Below are 22,222 nucleotides of genomic sequence, written 5' to 3'. Positions count from 1 at the left end.
TATTTCCTTTGTTACTATTATGGTTGCACATTTCATGCTTATTGGTCATTTTTCCCCCCCATTTTAAAATATTTTGTTTTTATCCCTTATTTATTTTTCTATTAGGTGTTTTTTTTTCTTATTGATTTATAAGAGGTTCTTTATATATTCTTAAATGTATTCTTTATCTGTTATATATGTTGCAAATGCATTTCTTTTAACATTGTTATCTTTTGATGTACAGAAGTTTTCTCAACACCATTTGACGTATGCTCTCATCACTAATTGAAAATGTCACTGTTATTATTTAGTAGGTGAATATAAATCATGTAAATTCTAATTGTGAGTTTTTTTCTAGATTTTCTGTTTTAATGATTTATTTGTCCATTCTTATACCAATTTTTCTAATTATTATGGCTTCATTTTTCTATTTGCTAGGACATTGTTCTTTTATAAATTGCTTTGGGCATTTGTGTGCATTTCTTTTTTGAATTTTATTTATTTATTTATTTTTTAATAGAATTTATTGGGGTGATATTGGTTCACAAAACAATATAGGTTTCAATTGTATAACTCAACCAAATACCATCTGGACACTGCATTCATCATCCCAAGCAAAGTCTCTTTCCGTTCCCATGTCCCCATTACCCACCCCCCTCCCCTTTGCCCACATCCACCTAGCTCTCTTTCCCTCTGGCTATCACCCTACTGTTGTCAGTGACTGTGTGTTATAAATATACTAGAGACCCGGTGCATGGATTCATACTCCGGTGGGGTTCCCTCGGCCTGGCCTGTGGGGATTGGGCCAAAACCAGCTCTCTGACATCCCTCTCAGATTTCCAGAGGGCACAGGGAAGGGACCGCAGGGCTAGGGAGGGACCATGTGAGGGCTCCAGGGCATATTCCGCATGTCTCACCCATCCCGATAGGCCAGATCCCAGTAGCAAGCTAACCTACAAATCAGAGCATCTGCCTTTGGTCTAGTGGTCTAATGAACAGTAGGACATTTACCATATTAGGCTTTTGTTATATAGGATATATAGTGTTTTATTTTTGCTTAATCCCTCTATTTGAGAGTTTTTATGCAATTGTCTTGAATTTACAGATTAATTAAAAGATTGAAGAAATTCATTGTTAACAGATTGTCTTACAAGAGATACTAAAGGAAATCTTCAGCATGAAAGGAAATGATTATAGATAATAAGATGATGAGCACCAGAACTGATCAATTTATGAGTAAATAAATACTATACATATATTTTTCTTAATTTATTTTTAAAAAATGCAGTTTTGTTAGATTGTGTAAAGCAATAATTATAACACTGGATTGTTGCATTTATAACATATGTAGAAGTAATATGCATGACAATGAGGGAGGAGTACTGGAACTACTACATTTTGGCAGATTAAATCAATATAAATCTAAAGTAGATTGGGATCAGTTGAGTTATATTTTAGTCCCTAGAGTAACTATTTAAAAATAATAATTTTGTTAAAAGTCAACAAAAGAATGAAATAGATATACTAATAAATATTTCACACACAAAAGACAATAAAGGAGGAACAGAAGAACAAAGACATAAGACATGGAAAAACAACTCTAGCTACTGGTATTCATGGAACACTCCATCCAACAGCAGAATACATATTCTTTTTAAGCACACAGGGAGTATTACCTCCAAACAGATGATATAATAGGCCAAGGTGAGCAAACTACAGCCCAAGCGCCAGCTACCTAATTTATTTTTAATCTTCATCTGAGGATGTGTGGTTTCTTTTAAAATATATTTTTATTGCTTTCAGAGAGGAAGAGGGAGAGAGAGATAGAAACATCAATGATGAGAGAGAATAATTAATCAGCTGCCTCCTGCATATCTCACACTGGGGATCAAAACTGCATCCTGGCATGGGCACTGATTGGGTATTGAACTGTGACCTCCTGATTCATACATAGGTCAACACTCAATCACTGAACTATGCCGGCCCGGCTAAGGATATATTTTATTGACTCTAGAGAAAGAGGAAGGGATATCTATGGATTGCCTCCATATGCCCCAGGCCAGGGATTTAACCCAAAACCTTGGTGTATGCCCTGACAGGGAATCAAACCCACAATCTTTTTTATGTATAGGTCTACACTCCAACCAACTAAAACAAGCCACTTGTCTGGTTCCCAGCCACCTAATTTTTAAAAAAACCTTTTAAACCATTTTTAAGTGTGCAATGCAGTGGCATTTATTACATAATATTGTGCAGTGGTTGAGCATTGACCTATGAACCAGGAGGTCACAGTTTAATTCCCAATCAGGGCACATGCCTGGGTTGTTTGGGCTCAGTTCCCAGTGTGGGACATGCAGAGGCAGCCGATCAATGATTCTTTCTCAATGATGTTTCTATCTTTCTCCTCTATCTTCCTCTCTGAAATCAATTAAAATGTATTTTTTTAAAATATATATTGCTAGTCTTCTCATTGTGAAAAATTCACAAATGACATAATCTCCCTATTAACAATCTTTCTTTTTGGTGAGGAAGTCTTTCATGAAGCAGATGTGTTATGTTAATTTCATGATTCTTGAGAAATACGAATTAATCTTCTAAAAATGTTGTTTCCTTTGTGGATTGAAGTTTGACATTAATCCGTACGGTATCAATCTTATTTTGTTCTTTGAAGTAAGAGAAATAATGAAGCAACTTTTGTTTGTCACCTACTAACTGTCTTACCCGTGTCTTTGAATTCCATGCGTAGGATTTCAGGGGAAATTGTAATGTGGTCTTCATTTTATATGCCTGTCATCTTTGAAAGGCCTTTACTGCTCCTCAGTGCTCTTTGCACACTGACAACAATGAAGAGTGGTAAATGCCACCAGGCACCTGAGGAAATAAATGCTCAGGACCCTCTCTGGGTTCTAACTTCTGGACATGGATCTGGGCTCCGGCAGTTCTACTTCCTGCTCTGCAGCAGCTGATTCTAAGAGCGATTCCAATCCCCCCGACTTCGTCTTGGGTAGAAATCTAAGCAATTGATAAGGATAATTTTGCCTGGAGTATCTCCTAGTACTGTGGTCGGCAAACCGAGGCTCAAGAGCCACATGCGGCTCTTTGGCCCCTTGAGTGTGGCTCTGCGTTAGAACCACTTCTTCAAAATAGACTCACCCAGGCCGAAAACTGACTTTTGCGAAGTTTCAATTGCACTGTACAAGTGCGCCTACACATGGTATTTTGTGGAAGAGCCACACTCAAGGAGCTAAAGAGCCATATGTGGCTCGCGAGTCTTGGTTTGCCAACCACTGTCCTAGTAGAATGTGATCAAGTGGACAGAAAAGAGTGGCAGCTAGTGTTGCCCTATGGTAAAGGGGATCCTAGAGCATTAAGAGGAGGAAGGGTAAGCCCTAGTTGGTTTGGCTCAGTGGATAGAGAGTTGGCCTGAGGACTGAAGGGTCCTAGGTTCACCTCCGGTCAAGGACACCTGCCCAGGTTGCAGGCTTGGTCCCCAGTGGATGGCAGTGGATTCTCTCTCATCATTGATGTTTCTGTCTCCCTCTCACATCCTCTCTGAAATCAATTAAAAAATATATTTTTAAAAAAGAGTAGGAAGCATAGTAAAAAGAGTAGGTTTCATTGAAACCTAGTCATTTCACGAAGATACAATTATCAGTTACCTACCTGATATCTCCCTTTCCTTATATAATAATAAACCCTTGATTTTGTTTAGAGTAGCAATCAATGTTCCCAGAGTAAAATAATCACCTTCTAGCCTTCCTTACAGCTAAGGGTGGACATGCGACCCATTTCTCCGAGGGAGATGTAAGTGGAGGTCATCAAATGCAGTTTGGGGGAAGTTTTTAGGGAAAACATCTGGCTTGTATGCTTCTTTGTCTCTACTAGTTGTTCGACTCCAACACTGTGATTTTTATCATGTCCAAGAGCCAATGAAAAATTTCACTTTAGAGCAATCTGTCAAGTATTGCTAATATTAAAGAGGAATCCATTTAGCTACAGATCTCACTTGGATTCTATTAGTTTTCTTTATGGAAGCAAAGAGCATGCACAAGGTTCTACAGAACTTGAGGAGAAGCAGCTTCAAAACAAAAAGCATTATGATTGTGTCTGACTTCCTAATGACCCCCCAATCCCAAATGAACACTCAGCACGTTAATTTTTGCTGCTTGTTCTAACAGGCTATCTGAGCCAACACAGAAGGAAAGCAACACATGGAACAAAGTTCTGGTAGAACAGCCAAGGAGTGATTATTGGACATATAAAAAGAGGTGTGCAAGAAAAAAAAATTATATATATATATATATACTTTTAGACTTCTGGGCCAAAGAGAAAAAAATTGTAAATGACCAGAAGAAGAGGCAAATAAGGAAAACCCCTGACTCATCAAGCCTGCAAAATCCTACGCTCCCGTAAATTAGGTCATTTCCACACTGCACCCTGCCACCGATGTTGAGCCCAGTGCAAACTCTGCCAACCTGCTGAAGGAAATCGCTTCGCCCCTGTAGTAAATCTTATGTGTGTCTAATCTCATTATGGTTCAAAGAGATATATATTTAGTAGGAAACCTCAGCCCTTATCCCTCTCCACCTTTTCAAGAAAGGTAAGACTGCCTAGAGTGAAGTAATGGGCCAGAACTGACTTTGTTGGGCCAAGTTTTCTTTTCAAGAGAAGCAGCGGTTGTCAGGTGTGAATGAAGCAGGGAGAAGGCTGAAAGGCCATTTGCTGCTGCAGCCTCCTAGGGGAGCTGCTAGTTTAAAAAGAAGTGAGAACGTGAGAAACTTGCGCTGAATGCTGAACTCTGTCAATGAGATGAATGACTGGGAAGTGAGTTAGTCGCCTAAGTAAGGGTGACAGTGTTTGTCCAGGAACCTTGCTGGCAGGAATGCTTTTTTTTTTTTTTTTTTTTTTTTTAATTTAATTAAGGGAAGGTTGAGTATCAAGAGGATATAGAGATACAATCGACTTTACACACTTGGCGTGTTTAAAATACAATCCTGGTGTTTGTTCTCATCTCAGAAGCGCTGCGTTTGGTCTTTGTTACCTATTGGATTTCAGGAAGGCTGACTTGAGATGCCGCGGCGTTGCCATTTCCTGGGCCCTCACTATTTTTTTTCTTTTTTCTTTTCTGTTTTTCCGGCGCTGGCAGCCAGATCCTTTGTTGTGCCTCCTCTGCATTCATTCTCTCTGCCCTCGCACCTCCAGACAGTGTGATGGGTTGTTTTTTTTTCCTGGTCCTCCAGCGGGGAGCTCCGGACGGACGGCCACCCTCCCGGGCATCGGATAAAGCACCACTCATCACCCAGTGGGTATCGGGCTGGGTCCCTCTTTTGTGCGGGTGTTTGTCTCCGCCGCGCCGGACCCGGCGGGAGGCGCGGGCCACGACCCCCGGGAGGCGGGGCCTGGCGCGGGCTCCGCCCGGTGTGGGTCGCACCGCGGCCGCCTTGTTTGTTCCGTTACCTCGCCCTGCACCGTCCGTCTCTCCGTCTCTCTAGGAGCCCGGCACGGGGCTGCCTTCTCCCCACCCAGTCCCCCCTTTGCTGGTCCCGCTCCCCCATTTCCCCTCCTTCACAGCCCACCGGCGGGGCGCTCGGCAAAACAGACGGAAAAGCGGGGAAACAAGCACACATTGGATGCACCTGCCTGGGTCTCCCGGAGTTTGTGAAGGGTCCTGGCCATGTCTGACTCGGGGGAGATGAGTGAATTTGGCTACATCATGGACCTGCTGGCCAGGGGCAAGGTAAGTGGCGGGGCGCGCGGGGCGGAGCCACCTGGCCGCTCGCCGGGGGCGCCCCGCTCCCTCCCGGGGAGGGGCTGGGAGCCCGCGTCCCGGTCCTCAGCCCGGCGTCCCCGCCGCTGCTGGAGGCAGAGGAGCTGCCTTCTCTTTATCTCTGAAATGTGCCAACGGGGAGTTCCCGGCGTGTGTGGGGCTCGCGGGGCGGCGGGAGAGGCTCCCCGGGACCTAGAGGAGCGAGCGCTCAGCCCGCGTAGGTGGGGGTCGGGGTTGGGGGTAGAGTTGGGGGCGGGGAAGGGCCGGGCATTGGCCAAGGGGGCGCTCCTGGAGGCACCCAGGGCTGCCCAGGCGCCGAGCGCGGAGGGAGGGTATGCGCAGTGAACGAGTCGGGAGGGCGGGGGAGGCTGGAGCCTGAAGTCCCACCGGTGGCTGGTCAACAGGGCAGGACCCTGGATCGCCCCGCCTAGGCGCTTCCAGCCTTCTTGTAAGTCCTTTGCGGCTCCCGGACCGGAATCTCTCGAGCCTCTTTCCTTTGGGTGGGGGGTGGCGGGGGGTGATGAGCTGGAGTTCAGCCCGGCACCTGTCCCGGGCCGTTTCCAAAGGCAGGGAGCGCAGTCGGCGGCGCCTGGCGGCCACGCCCTCGGCCGGCCGGGTGGCGCCGCGCCGGGGCAGACAGCCTTTCGGGGAGCCTGGCCCCCGCGCTGCCCGCGAGAAGGTGCCCAGAGGGGCTCCTGAGCGGTGTCCCCGGGGGAGGTGTCGGGAAATGCAAAGGCCGCCCTGGGCGCGGCCCCCCGGGGTTTGCCTGCTGGAACCCGGTCTGCGTTGTGCGCTCTGCGCCTGGAGTTTGGGGGGGAGGTGATGGCACGGAGGAGAGGGGACTGACTCCCTGCGCCCACTCATGAGAAAGGAGAAGGATGGCTCTACAAGCCTGGTGTGAACACCTGGAGCTGCAGCCTCAGACCTCACTTCAGCTCCGCGGACATAGAGCAGGGGATGTCGTTAGCGTCTGGCAGACGGTCCCGGGGCTGGTTGAATGCACTTCCAGACTAAGGCGTCCGGTCCCTGGCGAACCGCGCTCTTCCCTGAACTCCCTCCTGCTCTGCATACAGGAATCCACTCATCCAAGATAGAATACTTATTGACATGGGAAGGTGGGATCGCCCCTAGCAATTACAGCCCTAGACCAGAAGTGCAAATGTCACACTGTTCTTACCCTGGGCTCCAGTCTGCTCCTCCAGGGGCCTCCCCCTCATGCCAGCACGTCCAATAGCCCCCTATTGCTCTCCCCCCACTACCCCCCACAACAGGGTGCATACCATAGTCCGCTCCAGGGGAAAAAGTCCCCAAGGAAGGTTCTGAGCAAGGAGGCTCGCACACAGAGGGCCAGAACCAGGCCCTCAAAAGCACAGGGCAGGACCCTGGTGCACAGGAACCCTGGAGGGTGGGGCTGGGAGGGGGGCGGAGGGAAGAGGATGCCACTTAGTGATTACAAAAGAAAGAGACCACTCTCACCTGAGATAAGAGTTTAGGCCTGTGGTGCTCAGACATTCTTCAAGGTAAGCCAGAATTGTATTAATGCTTGCCTTCAGCAGGCAAAATTGTAAGTTCTGGGAGAATAGTTTAGGGGTGGCACCCAGGGATCCCCATGTTGGCACCCCAGGTGATCATAGAACATATGGGTAAACCTCCCATCCTGGGGAAGGAAGACAGAACCCTTAAAACTCAATAAAGTCAGGTAAACAAAAACAAACCTCTCAGAATTAGCAATGTGTTCACCACAATATGCCCATTGTAATGGAAAAATAATAAAAACAAAATAACCTTTGGTTTCAACCACTGAACTCTGCCTCACTCTCTCCTAGGCTTCAGCAATGGGCCTGCAGCAAACATAGAGCACGCTCAGCTGACTTCCCAAGTTAGAGGCCGGGCTCCCCTGTGAAATCTGAGCTGGGGAGCAGGCTCTCCCAGTGAGAACGTGGGACAGTTCCTCCTTATGACTTTTTTTCTTCTTTGGTGGTGGTGGTGGTGGTGGTGGTGGTGGTGGTGGTGGTGGTAGTGTATGTGTGTGTGTGTGTGTGTGTGTATGTGTGTGTCAGGAGTAGCCTCCTAACCAAGCTTACTCCACTCTCCTGACCTCCTCCCTTGTCCCCAACTCCATTTAAAACCCTCAGTGTGTGTGATTACACAGGATTTGAACACTGAATACCTACCTCTCTGAGCATTAGCCAAAGAAAAGCAGAGCTGCGAGATTTACTTGCTTTTTTCCCCTCTGAGGAGTTAGGTTCCGCTTAGCGGTCCAGGTGTGTGATGTAAAGAATGATGTGAAGCTGGTCTCATTACACCCAGTTGGCTGAGTGTGTGGGGAGCAGAGGCCAGTTACCCTCTGGCTCCTTTCCTCTCTTCCTTTCCTTCAAAGGTGAGACCAGTGAGTTGGCAATTACTAAAATTTCTTTCACTTTCCTCTGATGGCTTTAGAATCTAAAAAACTAACATATGCTTACAAAACTTTCCAGTAAGTTTTACGGGATGAAAAGTGGGACTTCCCTCTCCGGTCCCCAGTGGCAGCAGTTTGCTGTGTGTCTGTTTCAAATGAAATTAGTTTATTGTGTGTTCCTTGAATGTGGGAGGTGAGCCTTTCATCTCGGGGTAACCCAAAACCCACCCGACCAACCTGATCAGCTTATTTCACTCTATTGTGATGATGACTTTAATATTTAACGCCCAGAGTGATCTCCACCAGTGTGGTCTTTCTGCTGGGCAAACAATACACTCCCAAAGTATAGCTAATATTCTAAGTAATTCTCAAGAGGCTTACCAAATCAATGTAAATGGAATTCCTTATATTTCACGATCAGAGGAACTTATATTTCTGGAAGCTGCTTTTTGTATAATTTTTAACTTGTCTCTTTGATCTAAAAGGGAGCTTTACAAATCTGTGTTCAATATTGGTCTCTAGAATGGTTTGCCTTGCTAAATTTTTTTTTAAAGCAAGTTCATACACCTCCTGCCTTCACATTATTATACACTCTTCTGGAATCATATGACAAAGATTTGATGGCAAAGAACATTGAATGATTTAAATCTAGTGTACCTCTTTATATTTAGAGTAATTTACATAATTATATTTATGTATAAATAGCCAGAAAATGCTTCTTGTTTCTTATAGTTCAGTAGTTACTGTTTAGGCACTTCCAAAGAGCACCTGAATGGTTTGTCCAATGGTTTGAACTAAATAAAACAAGCTTTGGAATGTTACATTTCATTTTGATAGAGAAACAGGCAATGATTCCAATACTCAGTGAATTGTTACTTTTAATTCTGAACATCTTTTAGATACAAAAATATTCACAAACTTTTATAAATCTAAATTTTACTTTAAAACAAGAAGGTACTTGTACACTGAAAGAATTCGGTTTAGAAAATCCTCAAATCTAGACTAATATAAAACCTTAAACTTCTCGTGGGCCCAAAACTAAAATAATACTAAATGGTCTATTTCAGAAGGTTCAAAAGACAGTTTCATATACAATTGAAATCTAAACTGGGTGATAATGCTAAGGTTGTGGTCACTGCAGTATATATACTGAGATTGGGTAAAACGTGTGTATTATGAGGGGTACTGAAGGCAAACAGAAGATTTAGACTGAAGAAAATTTATTTGAAAGCAACTAGTTTCACAAATAACAATTTCTCTCGGATGTTTTTACTACACAGTTCAAAAGATAATTTGGAAAACATGTACCTCAAACTACTTCGTGAAAGAATGTGTAAATGAGATCTTTTATGAAATTATAAATTTCATGTCTCATACTTAACCTGTGGGCAATACAGTAGGGATGCTGGAGTGAGACCCACATCTGAATCTGGCTCTTTGGTATTTAATCATGTGACCTTGAGGGAACTGCATAGTCTCTGGCTGGAGGAAGGGAGGAGTTGTGGTTGTTACCCCTTCCCTTTGAAGGGAATTATACCTATTTCACAGGGTTTTTGCAAGGCTTCTGTGAATATTTTATGCAAAGCTCCTGGTATTGTTATTGGCACATTAAGTATGCTCTCAGTAAATGACAGCTATTATATCTAGCTACTATGACAACAGGGTTGGGGCTTGAGACACCCTATATCCAAACTGGAATCATTAGCAAGTAGAGATAAAATTGCCAGATAAAAACAGGAATTAGACTTAATTTTTAATTTCTGATCAACAACATGTAATTTTTTTTTTTTTAGTATAGGTATGTCCCATTCACTATCTGGGACATAATTATACTAAAAATTTTCCTGTATGTATCTGAAAATCAAATTTAACAGGGTGTCTATCCTGTGTTTATTTGCCACTCTAAGTGCAGAAGTAATAAGATACAGTCAAAAGGGACCTGTTGACAATCTCTGAATATTACCAGTGTTGTTCACCTCAAGGTGGCTGAGAGACCCTTTTGCTTACCAGCCATGCAGCCAGTACACTCCTGCCATTACTGTCTGCCAGAGCGGCACTGTGTTCCTCTTATCAAATTTCAAATTGTTGTTCATTTATCTACCATTTTAGTAGATAAATGCCTACTAGATTTCCTCTTAAAACAAACAAAAGCTTAGCCCTGGCCAAGTAGCTCAGTTGGTTGGAGCATTGACCCAATATGCCACAGTTTGAGGTTCATTTAAGAGTCAACCAATAAATGCATAAATAAATGGAACAACAGGTCAATGTCTTTCTCTAAAAATTAATAAAAAAATGTAAAAATACTTGGTAGATTTAACATAAAAAAACAAAAAACAAAAGCTTAAAGGGATGGGAAGATAAGGCTTATAAAACATCAAACATTAGTGTACAAAATGAGAGCATTTAAACTGAGTGGTAAGAGTCTAAGTGCTAAAGGAGTTCAGAGTAAGGGGAGCTCATCAATGAGAACTCTTACTAATGCGGAAGGAGGCTCTAGAGCTGCAGCTTGAAAGATAATAGGGTTTGGCGAGGCAATGGAAATCTGAACTTCCTGGCTCACTGGACTCCCTCCCCTGAGGTTGCTCCCATAGAAACACTTTATGACAGGTGAGCTCGACCTGTCAGAGGCTTGAGTCAATAACTGATAAATGCCACTTGTTGTCCCTTCACCTATAACCTTCTGATACCCAGGGGCACAGACAGTGTGTGTGCCAGTCACTGTGAAGCCCTGTGATTTACTGCATTGCCAACTTCCTTCTTTCCCCTAAGTCCGGGCAGAACTCTTAACATTGTACCAGGTTGCTCACAGCAGGGGCCAATGTGTGGGAGTATGTGGCCATGTCACCTGTTACTTCTCCTTTAGGCCATACTAACAGTATGAGGCCCTGGCTGTTTGATTTCAGACCAGATTCAGAGCCAGTGGTGCCTAAAGCACTTACTGAAATATGCACCATGGTCATTAGGACTTGACTCTGCCAGTAATTTAATCTCTTGTTGGGTATTAGGAGTCGGTATGGAAAGAGAGCCGGTCAGTTTACTGAGTAGGGGATATTCTAAACGGTAACAGGTTTATATTTTAATGTCAGGTAACAATGACTGAATCTGCATTGCATACCTGTGTGTGTGTGTGTGTGTGTGTGTGTGTGTGTGTGTGTGTATGTGTTTGGGGAGTGGCCGTTTTTGGCAGGTGAGGTATGAGACAACTGATGACATCATTCCTTGACCTTTTGGACTTAATGAAGTGGATAGATTCGAGACAGCTCATGCCTCTATGACAGATGAGCAATTAAGTTACATCAATAAGCACAAGATATCACAATGTAGGCAAGAGTACTGAAGATCTGTGGACTGAGTGGAGGGTGTTAGGCGTGGCATAACAGGCTTCCTTGGTTAAATTTTGACCCATATTTTAAAAGAAAGCATTGGAAAAGGAGATGCTAGGATATTCCAAACTAGAAAGGGGTGGGCAGGCACTAAGGGATGGCATATGAAATGCAAATTAGAGTGATAATGATTTAAAAAACAAAATAATACAGATCTTTAATGTCATTCTCACTTAAAAGCCTTTAAAAGCTTTCCAGCATCCATGGAAAAGAAGCACTTTATTCCAGGCCCTCCATACTACAGTAGACGCATTTTGTGTTATTACAAGTTTACCTCTCTGTCCTGCCCTGCCCTCAAAATTCTAATATGTTCATAGGCACTGAAGAGAAAGGATTTTTAAAATATAGTGATTTTGCCCTGGCTGTTTTGGCTCAGTGGATAGTGTGTCGACCTGGGGACTGAAAGGTCCCAGGTTCAATTCTGGTCAGGGCACATGCCCAAGTTGTGGGCTTGGTCCCAAGTTGGGGATGTGCAGGAGGCAGCCAACCGGTGATTCTCTCTCTTCATTGATGTTTCTCTCTCTCTTCCTCTCTAAAATAAATAAATATATATATATATATATATATATATATATATATATATATATATATGATTTTTAAAAGTACAAAACCATTTTTTAAATATATTTTTTATTGATTTTTCACAGAGAGGAAGAGAGAGGGATAGAGAGAAACATCGATGAAGAGAATCATCGATCAGCTGCCTCTTGCACAGCCCCCTCTGGGGACGTGCCCACAACCAAGGTACATGCCCTTGCCCGGAATCGAACCTGGGACCTTTCAGTCCGCAGGCCGACGCTCTATCCACTGAGCCAAACCGGTCCCGGCCAAAACCATATTTGTAGAAATACAAAATCCACCATATGGTTTTGTACTTTTAAAAAATCACTTATTTTTTAGAAATCCTTTCTCATTAGTACATTCATCTTATCTGCTGCCTAATATTTCATGGTATGGATGTACATTGTTGATGATAGAAATTTAGTTTCTATAAATAAGGTCCCAATTAAGATAATTGTATTGATGTGAAATTACAGCCAGAGGGGAATTATTTGAGCCAGACCAACAATGAAAACAGAAACTGATTTATAAATGCTTTTTAATGGTTGAGCTTTAACATAAAATATATGGAAGCATGGTGTAGTAGTGCTTGTTACATGTAACTAAATTCCACAGGCAATCCATGTTTCCCTCCTGATGAGGGTGCTTCAGAACCCGTAGGGGGAAAGCAGCCTCAATTTCCAGCAGGTGGGGGGCATACAACAGCCTTTCAGCGGGTCAGAAAAGCCCAGTCATTGCTCGGCAGGGCGTTCATCCTCTCTGCACCTCATCTGTAAATGGAGGGTTTCCATTGAGGACAAGAGCCGGGTCCCTTGGCAGTTCTTCATTCTAACTGCTGCACCGGTCTGTAATTGCCAACCGGATTAGAGGCCACCACCGCTGCCAGTGCTGTGGGAAGACCGCACATCTTTCCGCAGCGAGAGGGCTCTTCCAAACACGGAATAAAGTGGGGAGCATTTCAACACCTGAAGGGCATGCTGCGCCCCGCGCTGTGGTCCCTTCACCCAGCAGTGAGAGCGCCTGTTGGCTCGGTCTGTGCCTACAGATGGAGTTACTAAGTCGCCGGGAGGGCGGTGGCTGATCGAATGCGGCTACCCACAATCCCAGGTTAATTTGTTTTCCGTTTGCTTTGAAAACGAGACGGAAGGGGCGCGCCTGAGCGTGGCAGGTGAAGTTTACAATCAATCCTGGTGCCGGATCTGTGCGAGCCGCGCCTCACTCCTCCGCTGGCACCCAGCACGTGGGTCCCCGGGCGCCGCCGCTGCTCCGGGCAGCTGTCCCGAGGCCCCGCGCCGTGTCCCCGGGGCCGGGGCCGGGTGGGGCGGGGAGCCGCGGAGCTGCTGGGGGGCCCGGCAGGGCTGCCTGGAGGCGGGCGGGCCGGCCTCCCCGGCTGCAGCCTCTCGGATCCCATTCCCGCCCGGCCCCTGGGAGGGGGACCCCGCTGTGCGGTCTGTGCGCACCCCTCGGCCGGAGCGAGTTGTGCGCGTGGAAAAGCAGAAGCAAAAAGCGGAATAGGAATGGCTGGTGCTCCTTCGGGACTGTGAGGCTCATCCAGTGAACGCGCCGGAAGAGGAGGAGGAGGAGGAGAGCGGGGCGGGGACCGGGACCCACTACTTAGGGGAACCCCCGGCCGGCGCGGGGATCGGATGGGCAGGGTCTCGCCCTGGTCGCCGCCGCAGCGCGGGGTTCTGCGGACTTGGGGCGAGAGTACTGATCCGACTGGAGTCAGGCGATGGGACTTGGGGATGCTGGGTGCCACGCTAAACCCCAGACCCGGCAGAGCAAAAGGAAGTGCGGGGGAGCCCCCCCCCCCCGCCCCCAGGCCAGAGGCCAGGCTGCAGGGGGCCGCCCCGCAACGCGCCCCGCGCTGCCCTCCGCCTCGCCAAGCCCTCCCTTCCGCCCTCCCACTCCAGCAGGGGGCGACCCGGGCGGCCGGGGTAGGAGTGGGGGCGATCGCCACCCCCAAACCCCCAGCCCGGCCCCAGCCCTGTCTCTCCGCCCCCCGCTGCCCCCGCCGCCCTCGCCCCGCCCCCTTTGTGCGGTGGGCGCTGTTGCCCAGGTGACGCCCCGCCCCGCCCCGCCCCCGGAGCCCCGGTCCCCGCGCGGCCGCCTGCCCGCCGCAGTCCGCTGGAGCCGCCGCCGCAGCCGGTCCCGGGGCGCTGCCGGGAGCCACGCGCCTCTCCGCGCCCGCGCGTCCGCCCGCCCTGGCCTCTGCCCCCGCCGCTCCGGTCGGTCCGGCAGACCAGCCCGCCCTCCGGCTCGCAGCCCGGGCGCCCGGCCGCCGCCGCAGGGCCCGCCCAGCACTGCCTGCCGGGCGCCCCTCGGCCCCCGCGCCCCCCGCGGTTGATGACACCTGGCGGAGGCGAGCATGGAGGGGGACGGCTCCGACGCGCCGGTGAGCGGGCGCCGGGGCCCCGGGGCTGGCTGTCCCCCTCGGCGCTCCGGGGCGGGAGCCGCGGCGGCCTCGCTTCCTCTTCGCCGTCCCGGCCCCGGCCGGTTCCGCACCCCGGGGCGCCCCCTTTCTTTCTACTCCTCCGAGGGCCGGGCTCCGGGGTGGCCCAGGCCCGAGAGAGGGCGCCCTCGGGTGCGGCGGTCGCCCATCCGAGCACCTGGGGGACTCGGGCGGGGCGCTCCGAGGAGTTCAGGTTGTGGGGTGTGTGCGCTTTGCGGAGTCGGGGCTCGGGGCGCGCGCCCCGCCGCCCTTTGTCTGCGAGCGCGGGGCCGGCGCCCGGGGTCCAGGCCCGCGGCTCGGCCCCGCCGGCCGCTGTCGGGGCACCGGCGGTTCCGTGTGAAGGGGTCGGATAGGCAGTTCTTAGGAACTTGTTAATTTCCTGTCAAACCTCATTTATTTTGAACCCGCTTAATTGTAGGCACTGCCACGTCCCATTTCTCTTAATCAGATTGTTTTCTCCTCCATGGATGTAAAATGAACATTAATTTATCTTCTGGGTAAAAACTGTTTGTGCTTAAAAAGCTTATGGAGTGCTTTCTGTACAAGAAAGATGGAAATGGATTTAGACCTAACAGTGGGAAGAAAACCCCCCATAAAATGGGGCGTGAGAACCTCCTTTGGACATTCTGAACAATATTTTCTCTTGAATTGTCCATTTTCTTGGAAAATGAAATAGGGTGTAAATACTCTCTATTCTTTGATGTGAAGGGTGAGGTTGTGGCTGTCTTCCCAATTGGCTCAAATTATGACATAATGTGGGCTTTTGTTAAGCAAAAGTAGGTTTACTAGTTGTGAGTACATAAGACAGATATTCTTGTGTCATTACTTTTTAACTGTATTATTTTCCATACGAACAACCAACCTGTGCCCCGCCCTGTGTTTATTGAGTGAGTGATGCAGCAAGAAAGGCTACAAAGACCCATTGAGCCAGGGGCTGTCGAGCTATTATTGTCAGGGATTAAAGCACTTTTGTCACTTTAGAGGGAATAGAATAGCATTCATTTATTTATTTTTATTTTTTTATTGAGTTTTTACAGAGAGGAAGGGAGAGAGATAGAGAGCTAGAAACGTCGATGAGAGAGAAACACTGACCAGCTGCCTCCTGCACACCCCCTACCGGGGATGTGCCCGCAACCAAGGTACATGCCCTTGACGGGAATCAAACCCGGGACCTTTCAGTCCGCAGACTGAGGCTCTACCACTGAGCCAAACCGGTTTCGGCTGCATTCATTTTTATTTAATTAAAAAAAGTGGCTCAATTCAGTTGTAACTGTGCATTTGCAGCAGTTGAGATGATTGTACAAGGTTATGAGTACTTTAATGTTGGACTATCACTAAAATTGCAGGCATCCATAGCCCCTGAAGTTTGGTACGTGGGGGGGGGGGGGGGGGGGACTGCCTAGGGAAAGGATGGGAAAACTGGTATGAGGTTATCAAACCTTTTTAGTTGTGATAAGATTCTAAATGTTCCCCACGGGAAATAATGCAAGCTTGTACTATTGAAAGCACTTACAACGTTGCCTTCTAAGCCTAGGCTACACCCTTTCAATATTATTCACGTGCTTTTAAGATAACTGCTTTCATATAGTAGCATAAGAGCCTCAAGCATTTTACCTCCATTACAGTTTGCAGCTGTAACGTGCATGACATTGGTCACATTTAATGCAGGGAATTGCTGATAATTCACTTTGTCCATAGATTTTAAGGAGGGTTCCATGAACGTATTGGCTAACCTTGTTTTGACCAGCTCTTGTTATTTGCTACTCACAAAGTTAATGTGCTATTTTCTTAATTTTTATTGAAGGTATCTGCTTTTAAGATTTCACTGAAATCTTAAAGTAAATTAGTGATGGTTCGAATACTTGATAATTGATGAAATATTATGATTTCCTAATATTTTCCTGCTAATTTTTCTCATACTTCAGTTTTTACCATGTCATGCCACTTCAGCTCTAGGCTATTGGGTGTTGAGAAGGAGTTAATGGTACAATATTTCATAGCCAAAAAGGAACTTCAGATTTAAAAATATATCTGTTTCTTAATTATTTTTTTTGGAAAGGTAAGCACATGTACTTCTACAAGAGGTATAAGCATGTTCCTATATTTACCCACTAAGAGTCTTTGATTCTGATTTCTTTTCAATTTCAGGTTACCATTAAGAATATCGAGAGAGAGCTCATTTGCCCAGCGTGCAAGGAGCTGTTCACCCACCCGTTGATTCTCCCTTGTCAACATAATATTTGTCACAAGTGTGTGAAAGAACTCTTACTGACACTTGATGATTCATTCAATGATGTGGGATCAGACAACTCCAATCAGAGCAGTCCTCGGCTTTGGGTCACCTCCCCTAGCTTGGATAAAATTGACAGAATTAACAGACCAGGTATGTGGTAGAGCATTGGGGTCGGGGAATTCCATTGACTACTGTAAAGGAAATTATTTTTGTCGTTTTCAGGGTTAGTCTTTCCAGGCGAATAAATTAAAACCGTAGTTAAAGGAACTCTTTTTTTCTTCCCTTGTTAATCCTCAAAACATTTGTCATTATTTAAATAGTAGTGGAATTTTGTAACAATGAAAGGAGTAGATCTAACGAGACGTATAGCATATATACTGTACCTTTATTATTACCCAATGTTTAAATTGTTTCCTGTTGGGATAGTTATTTTCTTCTGGACATCCATAGTAAGATTAATGCAGATGTAAATTAAATTGAAATCACTGGGAACAAGGCCACTAAAACATGAAGGGCAAAGTTAGCAGTGAGTAACGAGGGAAGGCCTGGGTTGGGTAGAAACACCAGAGCATCATATCATGTTAGGCATGTTTTTTGTATGGAGAATGCTTGAGTGGCCATAGCATCAGACTTCAGGGCTTCAACTCTGACTCATTTGGGCTTTGAGGTTTTAAGTTTATTCCTTCCCTCCTCTCTGTTCATTTCTTCCTCTTATAGTATAGAAGTAACTTTCTTAATCTTGTAAGAAAATTTTTATCAGAAGAGCATATCTCTCTTTATTGACATTTTAAGGAACATCATCTATTTTGGTCTAAGCTGTGATATGGAGTCTCCTTGGGTGACATTTTTGTCTTTGTGCTCCATCAGAGAGTGTATTTGTTGTAAGACTAGTATTATGCTATTTAAAAAATAGTGCTTCTTTAAGTGGTAAGCACTAAGATACTTTGGACATATAAAAATTATACATACATAGTCATGTGCTGCCTAATGACGGGGATACATCCTCGTATCCCCATCATTAGATGGCACATGACTGCATAGGTGTAATTAGGCGTTTTAGTGCTTGTGTGAACATCATAGAGTGCTCTTACACAAGCCTGCTACACATTATGATAGAGCCCATTGCTTCTAGGCTACAGTGCTGTACATCATCTTACTGTACAAAACAACATGAGATTAAATCAAGTACAAGAGATGGTGATGCCATCAAGAGACACAGAAAACAAAAGATGTATGAGGCTATTGCTGGTATAATATGGCATACTGTTCTACAGGAAACTTTTTTAATAAGTAGAAAGAGTACACTCTGAGAAAAAGTATAGTATAATAAATATATAATGTGTAACATAATCATTTATTATCATTATCAAGTATTATGTCCTCTACATAATGTATGTGCTATACTTTTACATGACTGGAAGTAGATTTGGTTACACCAGCATCACCACAAACACGTAATGTGTTGTGCTATGTGCTAGGATGACTCTGATGCTGCTAGGTGATCGAGATTTTTCAGGGCCGTTATAACCTTATGGGACCACTGTCTATGTCCCGGAACAAACTGTCATTATGTTGCATGACCGTATACAAACAAGGAGCATTAGGTGGCTGGGAGTGCAGGAGGTATGAGGTCCGAGAGGGTTATGCTCATTGTGAAGTCATCGCTTTGTTTCTATCCCTGCTAGGAAGCTGGTGCACTGAGGAGGGGAAGAAGGACAGTAACAGCCTGATAGTCTAGATCCTTATTGACTAATCAGGGACCCTGCTTGACTGACCAAGGAAAATTTACTTTTTGTTTGTTAATATTTAGCACAGACCATTAAAAGGAATTTTAGTTGTGTACTAGTATTCCTGTTTATAATTCGATTGTGCTTACATATGTATTTTTTGAAATCCTGTATTTTATGTAGGCTTCTAATCTTAAGACTTGTTTAGTTTTTTATATTGTGATTAACATGAAGTAGGAATGAGATAAAGGTGAAATACAGTGAACCACTTCTGTTTTCAGGAACTTACCACAATATTTGATAACTGTTCAATAAATATGTATTGAGTGGATGGTAAATGACAAACCTCTGCTTCAAGTTTTGTTCAAAGCATGCCATAGGACTTATATGCAATAGTGGCGTGTTTTTTTTTTGTTTTTTTTTTCCAGAAGAGATGTGTTCCACCATACTTGACTCTGTCTAGATCGAACAGAATTGCTGAGATGTTCCTCCCCCTTCTTTAGGAAGGACTCTGTTAAGTTGGATTATGCCGTGAAGGGAGGAAATTAGAAAAGTTTTCTGTGAATAGTTATAGGAAATAAAGACATTTAACTTGGAGAAGGGACAGAATATAATGGCTGTCTTGTGGAAGAGAGCAGTACAGTGGGCATCTTCCTGGCAAAGGAACCAATGAAATAGGCAGATTTCAAGTTAACATGAGAGAAAACAAACACTTAAGGTGTCCAAAAATGAAATGGGCTGCCTAAATTTGTCAGATCACTGTCACTAGAAGTGTTTAAATTAGGGTCAAATTTGTGATTTTTCATAGAGGTCAAATTTAGATGCCCTATCACAGGGGACAAACAGGTACATTAATGAAGCAGGCCCCAGAAAAATAAATACAGGACCTCTGTCACTTTAATTCTTTGATATAGGCATAGAGACAATAAATATTTCATTTTCTCATTAATTCAATTACTATAAGAAAGCCAGCAGCCCAGATGTCAGCAGCCAGCTGACTCTTGGCCAATCCTGTTGAAGGTAGTGGGTGTGGTTTACGACTCTCCTGGATTGGGTGCCTTGTCTTATGGAGCAGTAGCCATTTGGCACTAGTGAATTATCATATGAGTTTGGGAATTCCAGATGGTTGGATTTACGTTTTTTTCCTCCCTAACAAAAACCTGATAGTGGTTTTGAGGTAAAGTCTGTTTTCTAAATGTTGGCAGTCAATTCAAATTATTTTAAAACACTCTGCAAGCTCAACATAGGGTCGAGGCAGCCAAAACACGTCTTTGACCCTGACCCATCCAGCTTTTGGGCCCTCAGTGTTTGGAGTTTTGTTTTAAACAATGGGTGGGTGACCATCACTAGCAGGTATTGTAGAGGGGATTTCTACCTGGGGTGGTAAGTCAGGCCAGTTTTGTTATATCATCTTCCATGTATTCTCCAACCCTGAAGTGCTGTGCCTTTGTGTGTACCAGTTGCTTTCATTCATTTGCCAAATATTTAAGTTACCTGCTAGTTATGATACATGGCTAAATGAGAGATGCAATAATCAAGCATGTAAAACATAAGTTAACAGATACAGATAGAGCACTCAGAGGGTGAAAAGGCTCCAAGTGTAGTCAGTCCGGGAGGTTTTTAGCAAATGAATGCAAATTTTAAGATTTCCTATCTATCTCACAGTCACCAGTTTTAAAATAGTTCCCTTCCATCTGAGGGGCATTTGCCTATAACTTTTCTCTGGATAGATCCAAACCTAAATTCATGGGTAAGTAACTTTTCCCTTTTTTCTGGCCATCAAACCCCCCCCCCCCTCCCCCCATCATTTAGATATGTTTGAGAAAGAAACCAGAGACCCTATTCTGAGTAATTGATATGGGAGGAATAGAATTCCAAAAATTAGTTTGCCATTGGTTTATTAAGGGGTTAATTAATTAGGCGGGGACTGTCCAGTACAGTAGCCACTAGCCACGTGTGGCTGTTGAGCACTGAAATGTGTTGATGTGAAGTAAGATGTGCTGTAAGTGTAAAATACACACTGCATTTTGAACACCTAAAATGAAAAAAAAAAGAATATAAAATAATCTTATAATTTTATCTTGGTTACATTTTGAATTGCTAGTATTTTGGATATATTGAGTTATATAACATTATTAAAATGAATTTCATCTGTTTCTTTTTTATCTGGTTACTGGGAAATTTAAAATATGTGGCTTACACTTTAGGTTCACATGATCCCTTGACTAGTACTGCATTGGACATTTGACAGATTTTAAAAGTTAAAGTGCCTTTAAAGGAGAGTTAGATTTATGTATATAAAAAACATATATTAGATTATGTAAAAATAAAAGAACATTTTTTAACCATATATATGTAGACTTTCCTCCTATTTTGTATTTCCTTTTGTCAGGAAGATATAGTTGGTTTTAGTAATGTTTATTTAGTGTTATTTACATCAGTAAAAAAAAAATTAAACAAAAAATGCTTGATTTTACTTTGTATTTTCAATGGTTACCAGAAATATTATTTAAAAATACAAATTTGTAAGATAAAGTGTAGGTCTTTCAAGTGCTGTAACAGTACTGATTAATTCTGAACTCTAAGATAAGCTTGATAAATGTTTTACAGTTATAGCTTATAAATACTATGTGTACCAGGAAAAGCACTTTTTTTTACTGTTAACTCAATCATTGTGTTATATGTAGAACAAATACTGCTTTATCTTTTGTTAACAAGTTGTGAAACTTCTCTTTTAAATTAAATTCTAAATCCAGCTTTCTGTTCATTGTTCATAGCATCACAACGGAGATCTTTGGGGTGGAGAGGTAGAAAATGCTTTATCGCTTGTGTGGCTGCAGGCAGTATAGTATTAGATTTAAATTAAACGACCCTATGTAGATGAGGTTTTAAACATCAGTGGTCAAGTCTTCAAAATTTATAGAAAGTGAACAAATTGGGCTAAAAAGGTCAACAGGACTAAATTTCTGAGCAAGTTCATTAAAGGGAGCACTGATTACTAGTGCTTGCATTTTGTCAATATGCATGACAAGATATGTTTTAAAGAAAATATCTGTTAGTTTTTATTTTTTTGAGGTTTATATTTAATTTTTATTTTTTACTGACATTATTACAGATGACCCCCCCCCCCCCGCCCCCTTTTTTTTAAAATCCTTTACATTTATTTAGTAGTGGAAGAAAGCTGTGTTAACAGCCATATTGCTACCTTGGGTAGGTTTAAATAAGCCAGTACTTTCTTCTGTAATTAATGATTTGCACAAAGATGATGATAATTTTTGTAGTTAAAAACATAGTCTTTGTTTTATGCATACGATGTCTTTTATTTGTTAATGTTTTAAAGTATTTGAGTTGTAACATAGGGATCTTACCCGTTTGGGTAAATAGTGTACACTGCTTTTTTAGGCTTTCTAAAGTATTTGATTCCATATGAAAACTGGGCTGACCTATCTTATTTTTAAAAAGTTCTATACTCCAGTTGACCTTTATAGTAAAATTGGCCAGTATTTTTGTGAAATCCTGGTGATACCTTATATCTTATTAGAGAAAATGAACATCTGAAATGTTATCCCTTTTCTGTCTTCCTTACCTTCCTCTACACGTCTTGATTTTAAAATCTTACAGGCAGTTCTAGAAGTCACACGTAATTTTTTCTCTGAGCAGCAGGCTTTAGTGAGTCCCTGAGAATTTTAAATATTGAAATTCAGCAATTAAGGAGGGGAGGT

At 44.1% G+C, this 22,222-nt stretch overlaps 1 protein-coding gene across 7 annotated transcripts in view; it reads left to right on the top strand.

Moving 5' to 3' along the window:
* The first annotated feature begins 5,580 nt into the window (after positions 1 to 5,580).
* The window catches only part of TRIM36 (tripartite motif containing 36), a 38,469-nt gene continuing 21,827 nt past the window's right edge, over positions 5,581 to 22,222 (top strand). For 2 of the 7 annotated variants that reach the window (XM_045571850.1, XM_036409954.2), the window contains exons 1-3: positions 5,581 to 5,716; positions 16,689 to 16,923; positions 21,278 to 21,307. In XM_045571850.1, the coding sequence (XP_045427806.1) occupies positions 5,654 to 5,716; positions 16,689 to 16,923; positions 21,278 to 21,307 (328 nt within the window). In that variant the 5' untranslated portion in view covers positions 5,581 to 5,653. Of the gene's footprint in view, positions 5,717 to 14,191; positions 14,484 to 16,688; positions 16,924 to 21,277; positions 21,308 to 22,222 lie in introns of those variants that run through there. The other 5 variants (XM_036409957.2, XM_036409956.2, XM_036409958.2 and 2 more) reach the window with 4 other exon arrangements.

This window comes from Pipistrellus kuhlii, unplaced genomic scaffold (assembly GCF_014108245.1).
Source record: "Pipistrellus kuhlii isolate mPipKuh1 unplaced genomic scaffold, mPipKuh1.p scaffold_m20_p_4, whole genome shotgun sequence".
NCBI classification, from domain to species: Eukaryota; Metazoa; Chordata; class Mammalia; order Chiroptera; family Vespertilionidae; genus Pipistrellus; species Pipistrellus kuhlii.
This window is presented reverse-complemented; position numbering and strand designations above follow the sequence as displayed.